Raw genomic sequence first — 17,926 nt, 5'->3', positions numbered from 1 at the left:
ATGGCGGCTGGCAAAGGCACGGCCCATTCTCTGGCAGCCTGCGTAGCCGGCTGTGGTGTTGTCACGCATGTGCGTGGTGCACGCTCAGCCTCGCTACTGGCCGAACCTGCAAACGGGAAAGCAGCGGCCACATCCACGGGTCTGGCTCAGAGACACCCCCGGGCCTGGGGTGCCCCAGGCCAGGCTCCTGCGGCCCGCAAGGAGGAAGCCCCGGGCGGGCAGAGTTGTACCAGCCCTCCCACCACTTGGCGGGCAGAGTGGTACCAGCCCTCCCACCACTTGGCGGGCAGAGTGGTACCAGCCCTCCCACCACTTGGCGGGCAGAGTGGCACCAGCCCTCCCACCACTTGGCGGGCACTGGCATCAACCGTTAAGCTTCGCAGTACGAAATGCGCTAACTTCAAAAAGAAACCTGTTCCCTACTAGCAAGGCCATGGTTACGCGTTAAAAGTAAAAAGAAAGATCCAGGACACGATTTTTTTCCTCTGCCCGAGAGCTGGCTGTAACGGGAGTAAATCCGCACCAAACAGGGGGTTGCATGTCCACGCTGCTATGGCGAGCGAGATGGGAAGGAATGAGTTTTCACTGCCGTGTGTGTTTCTCACAGGAGCGCACCCTGGACGGCGTCAGAGGAAAAGAGAAACGTGTTCGCAAGTGGCATCCCTGCATCGTTTCTGCTGGCACAGAGCTGGGGAGGCTGGTTCGGGAAAACAAAGTGCTCTTTCTTAAGGGAGGAGTAAATCACAAGCAGCCTCCAGCAACCGGGGTGGTACTTTTGCAGACAGAAGGCACTCCGTCACGGGAGCGAAGCTTTCTGCTTACAGCAGCGCTAGCACCCACCGGACCACAAGCGCAGAAGGCTGCTGATGGCGCGGGAGCATCCAGCAGCTACGAAAGCTGCGCCGCAAAGCCGGGAGAAGCCGCAGGCGGTGCTCGAGCGGGCGGCCGAGAGGCTGGGTACGGGCCGCGGCGGGGGGGGTGGTGTTGGCGCAGCGCCGCCGCCCGGCCCCCGTGCCCCGGCCCCCTCCGCGGGGAGCCGCCGGCGGGCGGCTGTGAAGGGAAGGGCTGAGGCGGCGACGCGGGGCGAGCCCCCCCCCCGCCGTCGGCGTCGGCGTCGGCGTCGGGGCCCGCGCCGGGGAGGTGGCGGCTCGGCCCGGGGCGGGAAGCGAGGCGGCGGGCGGCGGCGGTGACGGCGGTCTCCGGTGCGCAGGGAAGGCGGCGCTCGGGGCGGAGGTCGGCGTGCTGCTGTGCGACGTGGGCGACGCGGCCTCGCTGGCCGCCGTGGCGAGGCAGACCCGGCTGGTGCTCAACTGCGTGGGCCCGGTGAGTGCGGGGACGCGGGCGGTGCTCCCGCGGCGTCCGCCGGGCGCGGCTGCCGGCAGAGCCCGGGCCGGCGTCTGCCCCTCCTCGGCCGGCGCCTGCCCCTCCCTCGGCCGCCGCTCCCCGGCTGCGTGCGGCTGGGCGCCCCGCTGCTCGGGGCGGGGAGAGCTGCGGCGGCGACCGGGAGCCTCTGCGGCTGGGCTGCGGGGTTTCGGGAGCCGTCCGGCTGACAGGGCGCTTTTTGAGAGGGAGCCAGCAGTGCAGCCGTGTCCTGGGGTCGCCTGAAGCTTGCCCAGCACGATTCCTGCTGGTGTAATTCGCGGGCGGTTCTCGCTGAAGGACGGCAGGGTTGGCTGGCGGTTCGGCGGCGGGGGGTTTTTTTTGCTCGTTTTGTGGTTTGGGGGGAGTCTTTCACAGGCAGCGTAAGAAACTGCTTGTAATAGTGGGGAGGAGTTTTGGGTTGGGCCAAAACGGTTTCAGGGGTGCTAGCGCTGAAAAGAAATGGAAATCTGTGGAAAAGAAGCCCATAGAGATGCTCTTCCAAGTTCTTGGCCCCTTTAAAACTTTCAGTGGCGATACTTCCAGCGCCTTTGGAGGGGCTCAAAGTACAAGAGCTGGAAGTTGGGTCACGATGACGTCTTTGAAATTGGGGGTACTTAAGCAGAGAATATGCTGATAACAGGAGCGCAAAAAGCATACCTTGAGATTGGACACATTGAATTGGCCTTGGTGGTCTTACCTTTGGAGAGAAACAGGGTGCGGCAGTCCGTGCAGCAAACGGCATCATCAGTGATGAAGTTTGTTGTGCTGTTCCTTCTCCCGAGCCCCCCAAAACCCACAAGTGCTATTACGTTTCGGCCCCACGTAGCAAAACCAATACCCACCAAGGGCTTACTTCTCTTGTAGGCGGCTCTGTTAGATGAAGCACGCTGGGTGAGCTGTGGTGGGTGGGTTTTATTTTTTGTTACGTGTGGTGGTCTTTCCTTCTACAGTATAGATTCTTTGGAGAGCCTGTGGTAGAAGCTTGTGTTGAAAATGGTGTGAGCTGCATTGACATCTGTGGAGAACCCCAGGTACGTGACCGTAGAAAAATGCTACCTTCTGTCAAAGAGCTGTTAAAGGGGTATTTGTGTAGTATTTTTCTGCGGACGTTGCTGAACGTGAAGACAGCTTTTGCCTCCTGATCTTCTGGTTTAAGATGCATTAATTGTTTTAAAGTGCATTAATGTGTATTAGTTGGACAGCTTTCTTACTTAGAGACAAGAGCCTCTCGGGTTCTCTCTGGAAATCCAAAATGTTTGAGTTCTGCTTCGCGTCTGGGTTGTGGTTCTACATAGGAATTTTGCGCAGGCCACCTTTCTTTGCACTGCTGGGATACTGTCATACCGTAAGACAGGAGTGGCATGTATCTGTCTTAAAGATGCTTGTAAGTGTTTTGAAGTATGTGGGGTGCTGTGATAAGACAGTAAAGCGCTGATGGCTAATATTGGGTGTGGCCGAGTACAGAGTTCTGCTTAAAATGCTTGTTCTGACTGTGTTTTAGTTTCTGGAAGGAATGTACCTGAAATACAACGAAAAAGCTGCGGAAAAGGGAGTGTATGTCATTGGAAGCTGTGGCTTTGACTCTATACCAGCTGATATGGGAGTACTGTACACCAGAGACAAGTTGAAAGGTGACTTACTTAAGTGTGACCTTATGCTGAAAAAGAAATGCAGATCATGCTTTCATCTGGCTTCCCAAAGCAGCAGTGCTTATGTGGAGACTCCTTCAGTCTCTCTTTTTGCCTGCCTTTACCAGCTGATGGGTTTCAACCAAACCTGGTAAATAAAGATTGAAAAGTAAATCATATTCCCATTAGCTTGGAGAAGATTGGAGGATAAATATATTTGAGAAAAGATGCGAGATGATCCCATTCTGTGCAAATAGTACTTGCTCCTAAGCTCAAATGAGGATACTTCGTTCATCAGGTCTGACTTGCAATTGGAAGGGCTGAGAAAAGTATCGGAATGTTTTGCTTTTATGTACCGTTCAAAGAGCTATAAAGTGGGATTGCTTTACGTTGGAGTGTGTCATCAGCTTTCAGTTTAATAAAACTCAATCTGGATCTGATTGAAGGGAGAGGAGAGGCATGGAAATGAGTATCTGGTTGTTCGTGGGGTTATAATTTGATGTCTGATACTTGTTTTGAATAAGGATGTCTTTTATATCTTCCTGTTTGGCCTTTAGGGTATTACCAGCTGTCTATCCAGTTGCTTGCTATATTGAAATTTGCCCCCACAAGTACAGTCTTAACGCTCTCAGAAGGAACTGAGCAAAGCAAAACAAAGCAGAATTTGGAGGAGTTGTTTTGTTTTGCTATTCATCACAACTAAGCATGCTTTGCAAAACACAAGCTATGCTAAAATTAAAGGTTTTAGGATATCTTGTGTGTGTTTTGAGGTTTGGGGGAGGGGGTTGGTGGGGTTTTTTTGTTTGGTTTGGTTTTTTTGTAGTTAAGGTCTAGCAAAATCTGTAAGTCCATCTCAGTTTTCACAGCCTACATCATCCTTAATTTTGAAACTTGGAGGAAAACTGAATATGGCTCTTAATATTCCTTTCCTTTTTTTTTTTTTGTGGATTATTTTTACTATGTCATTAACTAGATAATACAAATGAAAAATGTAGTGAGTAAAGCTAATATTGGTGACCCTTCCTGAAGTACTTTACGCAAGAAGTTTGATACTTGCTAACTAAAACAGCTGTGGAACTTAATCGTAGTTTATTTTACTTTGAGGTAAAGATGTGACTCTGCCTTTTCAACTAACAGTGTCAGTGGCCTGCTGTTTGAGTCTACCAGAGTGTACTCTGGCTTTGTGAACTAATGAACTGTATATGCCAAGTAATGTTTTCTCCTCCCTTAAAGGTACCTTAACTGCTGTTGAAAGTTTCCTGAAGGTGAAATCTGGGCCTGAGGTTAGTTGGTTTACGCCTTCTTGGAAACTGAGAGGTATTTGTGGTGACATCACCGTAGCCCATTAGAATAACTGTTGTTACGTTCATTCAGACCAAGGAACAAGCTGGCAGTTCTTTGGTGATGGCTCCAAGAGCTTTAGGAGCTACCAGAAGTATGCGAGCAAACACGCTTTTGTAAGGTTCATTTGCATAGGCTGTCTACCGAAAGTTTGTTGTGTTAAGCCATTTCAGGAAATAACTTAATTTTGCAGAGATGTCGGAAGGATTCATACATAAGTAAACTGTAACAGATACACAGTGTGTTGCCAGTAATCCTAGTGTTTGGCTGTTTGGTGGGTTGGTTGGTTTGTTTTGTTTGGGGGGTATGTTTCAAGGTACATGTATTAGCATTACATGCATTAAAGTATGTAATAATTGTAATAGGGTGTAATAGATGTAATAATTGTAAGGTCATTGTTTAAATAATGCAACGATGACCCAAACCAAGACAGTGTTGGTGCCCAGCAATTGAACATACTGCTTCTCCTGTCCTGTCCTGAGCACCCATATTGCCAGATGGGGCCCAAGTCATAGCCTGTTCTTATGAGCATTGGGAGGAGTGGGGGAAGTGCGTGGATTGGGAGAGTAATATCTGTCTGTTAGAGGACAGGGAACAGTAGTTAATGAGAGTGTATAAACCTGTATGTTGGGTATAAAGGTGGTTTAAGTATGTAGGATAAGTTGTAAGTGTAGGTAAGCAGGGATTTAGTAATGAGAATTAAATACAACGAGGCAGATATATATATATATATGTATATATATATATGTATATAAAAAAATATAAAATCTTCTCTGTATTAACTTAGGTGGGACCTGAGCATGACACAAATGGCATGGCGTAAGGGGTGGAGATTGCGTTGGGTCTGGCTGAGATGGAGTTAATTTTCCCCATAGCAGCCCTCATAGTGCTGTGCTCTGTATTGGTGCTAGAAAGGTGCTGCTAACACACCAGTGTTCTGGCTGCTGCTAAGCAGTGCTCGCACAGCATCAAGGCTGTCTCTCCAGTATTTCCCCCCGCCCTCACCCAGTAGCCTGGGGGTGGGCAAGATTCTGGGAGGGGACGCAGCCAGGATAGCTGACCCAAACTGACGAAAGGCGTATTCCATACCATATGATGTCTGCTCAGTGATAAAAGCTAAGAGAAAGGAGGAGGGGTGGGGGGCATGTGTTAGTACAATGTTTGCCTTCTGGAGCAACTGCTCTGTGTCCGGAAGCCCTGCTTCCCGGGAAGTGGCTGGACATCGCCTGCTGATGGGAAGTAGAGAATAAAGCTTTTGTTTTCCTTTGCTTCTGCATGCGGCCTTTGCTTTTGCTTTATTAAACCGCCTTGATCTTGACCTGTGAGGGGTTTTTTTTCCATATTATTTTCTCCTCTCCCTGTCCTACTGAGGAGGGAAGTGGTAGAGCGGCTTGGTGGGCACCTGGCATTCAGCCAAGGTCAATCCACCGCATTTCAATGTACTTTTATGCGTGTAATCGTAATACACCTATGTAATAATGTGTAATATATGTAATAATTCTAAGGTCATTATTAAAATAATACATGAAACCTTCAGATACTGAATTAACTACGGTTTCATGGTATGTTGCCAGGGCTCTTGTGCACATGATGGGACCTGGAAGTCAGCTGTTTATGGCCTTGCGGATCAAGACAACCTGAGGAAGCTTCGAAAAAAGATAGGATATGCCCCTGTTCCAGTAGTTGGTGCAAAACTTAAAAGCAGGTATGAGAAGCGTAAGATGTGAAACACGCTGTCTTCTAACAGCTCCAGTATTTACTATAGAGGTTGGTAACGTATTGCTAAATACTAAAAAGATGCATTTAGGACTTCAGCGTAATATGAATGGATGGATACTCATCTAGTAGAATTGAAGATAAGTTCAGTTTTACTGATTTGTTCCTATTTTACTGAAAATAAAGAACATGTCCCAGCATTTACTGGGTCTCAAAGTTAACTTGTTCTAAGAGAGTTTTAGACAAACACAAACTTTTGTGTTTGATTTCAGAAGCGATTGGTAGAAGGAAAAAAGAAATGTGAGGGGAGTATTCTTTTGATTATCAAATTCATCCTCGCTGTAGTGTGTGGAATTTTGACTTGAGCCAGGGATAAATTTGGAATGGTTTGCTTTCAGTGGAAAGAGGTGACGTCATAGAAATGCTTGAGGAAAAAGCCAGTATTGGTAGGGCTGTCATGATCTGTTGCTTTCAGTATGCGTGAACATTTGAACATTTTTTCTGACTTTCTTTTTTCCATTGGCAGAGGACTTGTGTTTTACAATCAGCAATTCAAAGAGTACTCCATTCGATTCATGGGATCTGATGGTTCCGTTGTGAAACGGTCTCAGTGTTACTTGCACACAGAGTTGCAGGAAACACCTGTAAGTTACTGGTTTTGGTATACTATGTCTTTATTAGCATTTTCAGCGCATCTTTCCTTTATGTGATAACTGTTCTTAGTGCAGATCTGCATAGTAGGGCTTCTGTAGTTAGGTAAATAGTAATGAACTGCGATGTGCTTTTGCTTCTGTAAAGAAGGAGGCTTGTGCTGTTGATCTCCTTTGCAAGCTGTTTGACCTGATGTGGTCCAGGTTCTTCTGGGTGCACGGGCCGGTTTCATGCTACTCGATACTCTGCCTGATGAGCTTGCTTATTGCTGCTAGCATAATAGATACGAGAGTCTCTTGCAGGGTTCTTATGCTATCTGATTTCTGGGCCTGTATTTGTAGGGAATGGAAGCCCTGAGTCACAGAAATATTTGAAAGGTAGGCTTCCTTATTTTTGGGAATGATGAATACGTTAAATTCTGTTCCTGTGCAGAGGCTTTTCTTGTTTTAATCAGTGGAGCTTCTAAAAGCATTGTAATTGTAGCCTGTGCAACTGTAGTCAGGTCAGTATAGTGTAGTAAACGTTCTGATAAAGAATTCGTATGCTGCTCATTTGTATCTGGAGACTTCTTTGATGCTTGGGTCTCTGGTGTGCAGAGTAAAGGCAAGGTGAAGTGGTGGTCGTGTTTAGTTTTTGTTTTCCATGGTTTCCTGAGAGGAGACCAGCACCAACAATGTACAGAACAGCTGTGCAGAATCACAGGCATCAGTTAAAGAGATGAAGGTGAGACAGTGCTCTGAAAATATGCTTGGAAACTACTCATGAGAAAGGCTTCCCATTGCTATTCCAAAATTCTAAAGGAAGGCGTCAGTTTGTCTTAAACTAAAGCAGTAAGAGGAGGAAAGGAAGATCTTGGGAAAGAAGCCTGGAACTGGATACCAAAATGCATCTTTCTTTAAAGTTTTCCACTCTTGTTTACCCTGCTCGCTCCCTCGCCATTCTGTAGTTACACTGTCTTCTCATAATGAATTATAAAGTGAAGCATTATTCAAAGAGTTGTTTAGAACCAAGACAATTGTCTAAGGCCCTATTTAAACAGCTATCTATTGTATCAAACAATTGCATCCTCATTTGGGGGTAGATTCATTTTTACAAATGCACTGATGCAAAAATTTTAATGTAAATTCTACCACTGGAAATATGTTTTTGCCTCAGGTGCAGTATGGCGCTTATGTGAACATAGGTGGTCTTGGCTCTGTTATCAAGCTGATGTTTGCCGGCATTTTATTTCTTCTTCTTGTGAAGTTTAGCTTTGGGAGAAAACTTCTGACAAAAGTAAGTGTTCAGAACACAAAAGAATTAAGTGTTCGGATATTTTTTTTCCCTCTAGTTTACTGTTGTTTGTTTGTTTTTTCCCCTGTTCTTATACAGTACCCAGAATTTTTCTCTGCTGGATTCTTCACAAAGAAAGGACCAACCCAGAAACAGGTAGCTGACTGTTTTCCATCGCAATTACTGAATAGATTTGTTGTGATAATGGTGGAATAGTAATCTAGAGTCAGCTGCTTAGTCCCAGAGAAATAATTTCTAAATGCACATTGTGTGTGCCTGTTCAGTTAGCTTTGAATATTTAAATCATCATGCCTTCTGCTATTAGACATCAAAGTATGTGCAACTCATACCAGGAGAAAATGGGTCATGTTGCTGGGTCTGATGTATTTACATGGATGGCTCGCAGCACTCAAATCTGTCAACGGGGAGACTGAGTAGTACAAACCCAGGACTGAAAGCCCTGAGAGAATAAATGGACTTCGGGACAATAACAGTTCCAACAAAGGGGAAGTGATTACAAATTTAGATGAGATTGTACCTTTTAAGCAATAACTCACAATAACTCCTCTCATATTTAGATAGATCATAGTATTTGGCATAATAGATACCTGTATTTACTACTTGTGCTTGCCTGATAATAAGCGAGTTACTGTTTTGGTGGCCACATTTGTCTTGTCCACTACAGATGGATGGAACCTCTTTTACAATGACTTTTTTTGGCGAGGGTTACAGTGAGGGGCAAGACCCCCAGCATGGCAAACCGAATGTAAAGATCTGCACTGAAGTGAAAGGACCAGGTATGTATGTCAGTAGCAGCTTACTGCTTTTGCCTTACATTGCCTACTCGAAAAGAAGTTTATGGTTCCACTGCTACTCACCCTTGAGGAGCACTTGCAGCATGGACAAAGTCAGCAGCCTTTACAGAGTATTACCTTGGAGAGTAGCATTCACTGTGACCTGTTTTTTGAAATAGCCCCTTCATTTGCCGCCTTGTCATTCGCTTTCCTTCTGACTTTCCCCGTTCCAATTTTCATTTTTGCAGAGTAGAGCAGTTAAAGGGAGAGTGCTTTAACATTAGTTTTCAGTTGTTGCAGCCTGGACTTACTACTTGTTTATTTCCAGTCCCCTGTGAGTGAACTTAAGCAGATCTGGCATAGTTATCATTTCTAGCTATAACATACCTGTGTTCAGGTCATTCCTTTGAGGGGAGGTGACACCTGAAGTCAGGTTTGGAGACAGCAAGAATGTATATACAGAAAGGAGTTAATGAAGCATAGCTTCTTTAAATAACTGCTGAATGCAGCAGTCTCACAGCAAAAGTCTGAATTTAAGCACAGAATGGGGAAAGCTCTTGCTGTAATGGAGAGCCCTCTCTCACCCGTGAGGTGATCGCTCATGGTTGTTGTGTGGTTATAGGCCTGTAGTTGAAGCAGGATTTGTCCAGATTAGATCTTAGGGACTTCACCAGCTACTTGGGATGATTACAAGGTAAAAAAGCTGTTCTTAAATGGGGAAGGCTGTTTCGTTGCCAAAGAGATTATTCTTCAGCACGCTGTGGGTAAGAGCGAGATTACGTTCTACATTTCAACATGCTGTACATCGTTCGTTTGGTTTTTTTGTTTGTTTGTTTTTTTGTCAGAGCCTGGCTATGTTGCTACACCAATTGCAATGGTTCAAGCAGCTGTATCTCTTCTGGAGGATGCAGCTTGTCTGCCTAAACGGTAAGTACTTTCCCATGCAGAACAGCTTGATCTCCCCTAAAGCTACTATATGTGTATGTTTCTCTTGGGAACTGCAGATCTCATAACCCTGTGGATTTTTGTCTTGCCTCACCCAAATGGCTGTGCAAGGGAGATAACTTCACACACTTTGCTTTTGCTTTATTAAACCACCTTGATCTTGACCTGTGAGGGGTTTTTTTCCATATTATTTTCTCCTCTCCCTGTCCTACTGAGGAGGGAAGTGATAGAGCGGCTTGGTGGGCACCTGGCATTCAGCCAAGGTCAATCCACCGCATTTCAATGTACTTTTATGCGTGTAATCGTAATACACCTATGTAGTAATGTGTAATATATATATATGTAATAATTCTAAGGTCATTATTAAAATAATACATGAAACCTTCAGATACCGATTCACAGCCATTTACTCTTCATCTGCCTTTCAGTTTGAAAGGATGTAGTCATACGTCTTTAGAAATGCTTTTGCTGCATCTGTTGCATCAATGTCTGGATTTTCAGTTAATGGAATGGTTTCTGTTGAGTGTGCTGGCTGTAGAAACGAACCTATGAATATAACCAGCTTGCTAAATTCTGCACACGCTCTCCTGTGGGAGGGAGTGGCTTTTTCTTTCTCAGGCAGTGAAATACATCTTTGACTTAAAAAAAAAAAAAAAAAAAGGTCTCACTCACTCACTGTACCACTAATGTTTTTCTCTTTTGATTTTCATTAACAGGGGTGGTGTATATTCTCCAGGAGCTGCTTTCTCCAAAACAAAACTGATCGATCGCCTCAACAAACGTGGTGTTGAGTTCTCTGTTATTAGCAAGCCTGAACTCTGAAGTCAAGACATAACTGTATGAACTAACCCCTTTCCTGGGTCTAACTCCAATAAAACTCATTTGGCTGTAAAAGCCTAATCATAAAATAGTTTCACTGTGCTATTGTTTACAGCAGAAACAGAAGAAAAACGGAGTTAAAAGTTACAATACTATTTGCTATAGCGAGCAAGCCCATAAAGGGTATTGAGTTTTAATTCCCAAGCATATTAAATCAGTGACTTATTGGGTACTAGTTCTAGAATTTTCTTTGATCTCTTCTAAGTTTTAAGTTAGTACTTAACGGAACCACTATGGCATCTGCTTCACAATCAGCCACAGCCTTCTTGCTTGGCCCCAGTCTGCAACTATTAAAAGCAGGCAGGCCCTGGATAACAAGTGCCTTAGCAGATGAAACAACTAGTTACTCCTCATGCCTGTTTGGGAGGGGTGCTATTGCTTTGTGATGTTCTTGCTTTCAAAGCCTTAGTGCCCCCAGTGAAATAAAAGAGTAGTTGTTGTTTCTCAGAGCTTAAGGAACAGTTTTGTCTCTTTTTTTTCCCCTGGGTTATTATAGAGACCAGGTGACTCTGTACTGTTGTCATAAGGGATGTTGACTTTCATTCTTACTAGCTTGCCTGTAGTGAGTTGCGCTAAAATAGAAGAGAAAGCACAAAGAGTAGGGTTTGTCAATGAGACCGTGATCAGCAGCACGGCAGCTCTTCTCCTCATGGTGGCCAGCGGTGCCAGGGCTGGGAGGCCTGAGTGGCCCTACAAGCTGGTGGTGTTTCAGGGTTTTTCTGGGTGGGGTGTTTGGTGGTGGTGGTGGTTGTTGGGGGTTTTTTTTGTTGTTGTAGCTAAGGTCTACCAAAACCTGTTAAGTCCATCTCGGTTTTCACAGTCTACATCCTCCTTTATTTTGAACCTTGGAGGAAAACTGAATATGGCTCTTAATATTATTTTCCTTTTGGTTGATTATTTACATTATGTCATTAACTAGATAAGACAAATGAAAAATGTAATGAGTAAAGCTAATATTGGTGACCCTTACTGAAGTACTTTACCTACGAAATTTTCCTCCTAAAGTTCTGAAAATTACTCTTTTGAGGTAGAAAAATCTCTTCATCTCCCACAGCTGCATCACATTCACCATCTCTATTACCAGGCAAATCCCATGCAACTGTTGCTCTGTAGTATCACAGCTGTATTGAAGATTGAGATCACAACTATTCTGTTCAGGTAGGCAAAGCCAAAAAGATCAGCACCCAGAAGATTGGTCAGTTATGTCCTTACATGAGAAGAGTTTGATGGCAGTGAATGGAAAGACAGTTTAAGACAAGTAGAATTCCTACAAAAAGCCATCACTGAATTTGACGGAGACTGAGATCGCTTAACTGGCATCACTTACGTTGTCAGTCCCTTAAATGGATTAAGAAACATATACATTCTTGCTTGTGGGCATGCAAGTCAAACTCCACAGAGCCACTGAACACTTAAATAATGAGATAGTTAAGCTACAAATTGCCTCTCTAAGGGCTTAAGTGTATTGAGAAGTCCAATTTTAACTTGTCCAATTGTTCCCTGCAATAAACACGAGTGTATTTCGGAAAGCTATGGGACAATGTGCGTACTGCAGTTAACTTGGAACTAAACTTCCCCTCTTCAAGACTGTTCCCAACGTCCTGCTTCCAAAAGGAGTCTACATATGCTTGTGCTGTTGGTGCTCATAGAAATCGCACACCTACCTCCTCACCTTTCTCTCTCTGTGTATTGAAGTTGCAGTCGTAGTATCAAAATACAAGCAATCAGTCATTCACTAAGAATTCACGGTGTAGTCTGGATTTAAACCAAGTGCAACAGCAAAGCACACCACACCAATGACTGCTGTGGGATAAGCCTGCTCTTGGACCTTGCCAGGTCAGAGTCACAGCCAAGGAGTGAGTGACCTGAACGAACAGCCACATCAGTGACCGTAACTTGCATTTTTCCCTCTACCTCACAGATCGGTCATCCACACAGCACAGTGCATTGGAAAATGCATCGTATTTTAGGAACAGCTTTAATTCAAAAGGAACCGCGATACATTTATCTCCAGGCATATCAAAGAGACTCATGATCTTGACCGCTTTGGTGAAAAAAGCATTCCTGGAATGGAAACCTGGAAGTTTTGCATAGAAGACAAAAGTGCAAACGGAATAGGAAACAAATGCTGTCTTATTACTTGAAATCCTATTCTCTCTTTGTATTTTCAGATTGGCCTAGACTAATAGGTTATAAGCATTGCCTAACAACTCACAAGAAACTATGGACTGGTTTCTGCCTGTAGCTTGTTTTTTTCCCCACCAGAAATCAACACCTAGGCTATTTCTGATTAGTTACATGGGAACCGATGAAATTCCAGCAAATAAATGTATTGCACTGACAACCCTGAGAGTTATCTGCGGCTTTATTGACACACTAGGCATGTTCTTGTAATACGATCCATTACAGATCTTAACATTGCAGCACATTTTGATGGGTTTCTGTCTTCAGGCAGCAAAGGACTGCCACCAGGTCCCTGGGGGAAGGCCTCCTCCTCTGTGCTCTCCTCCAACGCTAATCGTCTCTTTCTGCCCCGACGCCCTGTTCCTACTGTAGTCCTGGGTGTGCTTGATTCCTCGTTTGGCTGGGCAGCTCTTTGCTCAGGAGCATCCGTTTTTTCTAGTTTAGCATGTGGGACTCCTCTTATTCTTCTGAACGTGAAACAACTAGAGTTTTTACTTACTGGTTCTTTCACAATTTGGGAAATACTAGATTTATTTTTTCTCCTTGACCTCAACAGAGGGGGTGAAAAGACAAATTGAGAAGACAAGTCCGGGTCTATATCCTTAAGCTGCACAAGATGGTCTTCTTTTCCAGCTAAAATGACAATGCATTCTTAACATTCATGTACATTATACATAAACGACAGTGACATTAAATTACAGCTAATAATCAAAAGCACAACAGATTCCTGAAATAAAAGGTCCAATTGGGTTTATAAAAAATGTGCAGGTATTCTTCGCCTAGTAACTGCCTCTTGAGATCCATTCTTTTACAGTAAATAGTGAAACAAAAATAAGCCAGTGTAGCAATTTTACCTGCACTTACATAATGAAAGATACTATGCTCAAGAGGCATCGACAGTCCTTACACATCTCAAAAACTATTTTTTTACCATGTACTCCAATACAAAGAACCCCATGAGCAGTAACTTCACTAACAAAGTATATGCCCATGAAAAACAACCATATAACTAAACAGCTGTATAGTTTATTGCAAGTTGCAGCTCATGTTAAGTTAAAACATTAACAGAATTTGAAAGCATGTCTCCTTTATTTCTCCACTGGAGGGAAGTGATGACAACCACATATTAAGATATACCCTCCGGTTTTCAAAACAGATAGACATTCAGCTCATGACAAAAAATTAAGCTTAAATTTCATTTCAGTGTACTCGGATCAGCCTCCTCTCCTGTCTCCACCACAACTAGCCAGGCAGTCATAGAGAGTTCAGAAAAAAGATGAAATGCCTCTTTCCCAATTTTTTATTTCCTACGGTTATATTCTTACCATACTTGAAGCCATCCTCACAAGCTGTTTTCTGTGGTTTACAAAACAGCAATATGCCCTATTTTGCATATAAACATTGTGCACCTACCTTTAAATTTCTTTGTCAGCTTTGTGAGAGGAGGAGAGAAAAGGAAGGACTCATTTTCCTCAAGAGACAGTTTCTGATGCGTACAAGTTTTACGGGATCTGGCTCTTGTAATACGATCTGTTAAAGTTCTTGATGTTTCGGCATGTCCTGATGGGTGTCTGTCTTCAGGCAGCAAAGGACTGCCACCAGGTCCTTGGGGGAAGGCCTCCTGCCCTGTGCTCTCCTCCAATACTGACTGCCTCTTTCTGCCCCAACGCCCTGTTCCTACTGTAGTCCTGGGTGTGCTTGATTCCTCGTTTGGCTGGGCAGCTCTTTGCTCAGGAGCATCCGTTTTTTCTAGTTTAGCATGTGGGACTCCTCTTATTCTTCTCTTAGGAGTATCAAGCATTCCCACTTTCCCACCTGCACACGTGTCTTTCTGAGCAGAGAGAGATTCTGTGTCTGCCAGGAGATTTTGTGCCCCCTTCCTAGCACTTCTTCTCGGAGTGACAGGAAGTTTGAATTCTGTTTGAGGAAGCGATGATTTAGACAGATCAAGGTCAGAATTTTCTGAAACTTCTGATGAACTCATCTTTCTTCTTCTGCCTCTTCTAGTTGCCACCGGTAAAAGGAGTTGGGCACTAGGCCGCACCTCTTGAGCCTTGACAATGTTTTCCATAAATTGTAAATTAACGCTTTTCAGTTTTCTTGCACTTCTGCTGGGACTGACTGACGTTTTTATCTTATGACCAGTGTCAGTCTGGCCAGTTTCTTGACCTCCTGCTGAACTTTTCCCTCCTCTAGTCCTTTGGGAAGTAGCAGAAGCGATAATGCTACCTTCAGCAAGACAAGTTTCCTCATTAGCCTCTCCCAAGAGTTCAGCTGCAGCTTCCTTCGCTCTCCTTAATCTTCTTCTTGGAGTAGCGGCTACGGACTGTGTAGGGAGGGACAATGTTTGTCCATCAGAAAGACTGCTTTCTACTTTTTCTGCAGTACTTGGTTTAGGCTTCCTGCCTCTCCTAGGAGTAACAGGCATCACAAGCGTTTGCTCCTCTTGAGCATTTTCTTCTGTTTGAAGACTAGAAGTCTCAGGTGCTTCTTTTGTTCGCCTGGTACTTCTCCTAGGAGACAGTGCAAACAGACCTGGTTTGCCTGTCTTCAGTAGCTGCTGAGTGCCTGCCGACGGAGTACTTAGACTTCTACTCAGCTGTCCCCTTGCACGTGTTCTAGGAGCGATGCCGTACTCTACTTGACGTACGCTGGTTTCGTCTTCCACTCCTTCTGGCACAGTTCTTAAGGGAGCTTTTGCCTTCTGGAATCCGGTTACCTTTTTACCTATGGTTTCGTGAATAGATTGTTCTACAACTTCCGATGTAAATTCTTTACTTCTTGTGTCTTTGATCGCATCCAGTAAGTTCTCAGCAATAGCTACCTTAATGGGTTCAGGCACATACGGGAGCGACTCTGCAATATTTTGAGATGCCTGATCACCAGTTACAGTGGACACCGAGTTGGTAACACGTTCTTGGTTTTCAGTATTTCCTAAACTGTTGACAGGTTTTTCCTCTGTTGTTGTGCCAGCTGCTTTAGAAGCATCTACTAATGTCGGGTCTCCCATCTCTGCTTCACCTTCTTCTCCTTCCAAGACGAAAGTAAAATTACTCTGAGATAGAAAAAGCTCTCCATCTCCCTCAGCTGCATCACATTCACCATCTCTGTTATCAGGCAAATGACATGCAAACTGTTGCTCTGTAGTATCATAGCTGTACTGAAGATTGCCTGAGGGATGTAGTTCACTATATGGTGATGTTTCAGGTGCTTCTTCTGAGGTTTGTGCCTTAACCGCACCATCTCCAATAACCTAAAGTTAAAAAATGTCTCTTAATGCATTATCAGTTACCAAACAGACTAACTTCGGGCTGAGCTAGATGAAGCTGAGGACAGTGAAATGCTGCTTTTCCTTTCAGATCACCACCAAATGTAAAGTTAGAAACATACAATGTACTCTCTACTACAGAGAAAAGTTTATGCGCTTAAGGGACAGAGAACAGAGTATTCTGTGCATGCAATCACATGCTCCATTTCTGATGCTTCTGTTCATGACTAACGATTTGCCACCACCCGTGAACAAAGTGAGCAGTTTTACAATACAAGCTGTACACCCAGCTGGCAGTAATCATCACATTGCAGTACTTTCCGGACTGACTACAAATCCACACAGAGTGACCGACTCTGCATCTAACGGGGCAAAGTACAACGATGTCCCCCAAGCTTAAAGTTTCGGTCATCATAGTTGTCACCGCAGCACTTAGTCAAACTGGCCAGGTATCACATCGCACAACTCAACACCGCACTTTAAGGAATCACTTGGATTGCAGGAGACAACACGTAGATTCTAAATACCTCCATCTCAGCCTTTGTAGCTCCCCATACTGAGCAATTATTCTCTCCTGCTAGAGCCACATGAGACACTCAAGCTTTTATGCTAAGAACAAAAGTAGTCTCTGTTATGTATTTCAAGTGACTCAGGTGGCCAAGGTAATTTAATCAACGCGTGAAGACCTTTGCCCAACCCTCTAAGTTATAGTGCTAGCCAAAGAGGGCAGAAGGAGGAAGCCACTCAGCGGGAGTCTCCATAGAAGCTGCTTATTTTCTTGCCTCCTGCCTTGTCAAAAGTTGCTAAAGCATCATCTTTTATCGTATTCTTAAACAGTTGTTCAACCCTAAACAAGACCTGCATGACATGCAGGAGACCTCGCACAGGACCATGCTGGTTTCAGCAGCCCAAGGACATGCAAATTTTCAAAGTCCTCAAACACTATTGGAATTAGCCTGGCAGAGAAGGGGAAGATGCGGGAAGATTTCTCCTCCCTAGGCTGGCTCCCCAAGGAGAAAAGGTAAAAAGTGTAATCATTAACAGTCTCCAGGCGATGGCACCCGAAGTACGGAGATGCCCCCCATAGGCGGGCTCGCCGAGGAAAAAAGCTAAAAGCTGTAATTACTAATAGTTTCCGATGGATGGCTCCCGAAGTACGAAGGTGACGGCAATACCGAGTACAAATACCAGACTAGTTTCACGACCACCAGCAATTCTACCCTGTCGTAAGCCGGCGTTACAAAGTACAGCAACAGGGTAACTCCAGCCTGGTTCCCACCAGCCATTAACAGCACGGCAGGGAGCACAGACTGCAAGCGAGGTATTAGCGCAAATTTGAGAACAAGTGCATGTAGTTGCGCAACACGCATCTAGCAACATGCCACGCTTCAAAGCTAAATTCGAGAAATACTAGTCATAGAATCATAGAATCGTAGAATCACTTAGGTTGGAAAAGACCTTCAAGATCATCGAGTCCAACCATTAACCGTGCCCACTAAACCATGTCCTGAAGTACCCTGTCCACTCGCTTTTTGAATATCTCCAGGGATGGTGACTCAAGCACTTCCCTGGGCAGCACATTCCAATGTTTGACAACCCTCTCAGTCTGCATAAACTTTCCTTTTATGCTTACAAATCTACGACCAAGAAAGTAGTAAGTAGTTTGTCCTAAATTCAGTGCAGGTAGACAAGCCAAAAAGACATGTTTACGTATAACTCAGTAAGAACCAGTCATAACGAAAGCAGGAAAACCTTCACTCTACTGCTACAGGAATGACTGCAGCAGCTTTGTGACCGTCTCACATACCGGCTCCCTTCCTCCCATCACAAATTCTCCATTTACTCCCACAAGTGAGTGATTTATGTATTCCCAAGTCTATAATCAT

At 44.6% G+C, this 17,926-nt stretch overlaps 2 protein-coding genes across 2 annotated transcripts in view; one reads left to right on the top strand and one right to left on the bottom strand.

The window, feature by feature from the left end:
* The first annotated feature begins 780 nt into the window (after positions 1–780).
* LOC138688629 (saccharopine dehydrogenase-like oxidoreductase) lies at positions 781–10,617 on the top strand. Its single transcript, XM_069800576.1, has 12 exons — positions 781–957; positions 1,211–1,323; positions 2,313–2,393; positions 2,864–2,993; positions 4,224–4,273; positions 5,906–6,036; positions 6,574–6,691; positions 7,854–7,973; positions 8,070–8,126; positions 8,656–8,767; positions 9,610–9,691; positions 10,426–10,617. The coding sequence occupies exons 1-12, from the start codon at positions 867–869 to the stop codon at positions 10,529–10,531; spliced, it is 1,191 nt and encodes a 396-aa protein (XP_069656677.1). The 5' UTR covers positions 781–866; the 3' UTR covers positions 10,532–10,617.
* A 2,850-nt stretch (positions 10,618–13,467) lies between these two features.
* The window catches only part of LOC138688628 (protein ELYS-like), a 36,986-nt gene continuing 32,527 nt past the window's right edge, over positions 13,468–17,926 (bottom strand). The window contains exon 32 of the mRNA XM_069800575.1: positions 13,468–16,025. Coding sequence (XP_069656676.1) covers positions 14,136–16,025 — 1,890 coding nt within the window. The 3' untranslated portion in view covers positions 13,468–14,135. The remainder of the gene's footprint in view (positions 16,026–17,926) is intronic.

This window comes from Haliaeetus albicilla, chromosome 13 (genome assembly GCF_947461875.1).
Source record: "Haliaeetus albicilla chromosome 13, bHalAlb1.1, whole genome shotgun sequence".
NCBI classification, from domain to species: Eukaryota; Metazoa; Chordata; class Aves; order Accipitriformes; family Accipitridae; genus Haliaeetus; species Haliaeetus albicilla.
The sequence above is the reverse complement of the archived record's forward strand: the minus strand, read 5'-3'. Positions and strand labels throughout refer to the sequence as shown.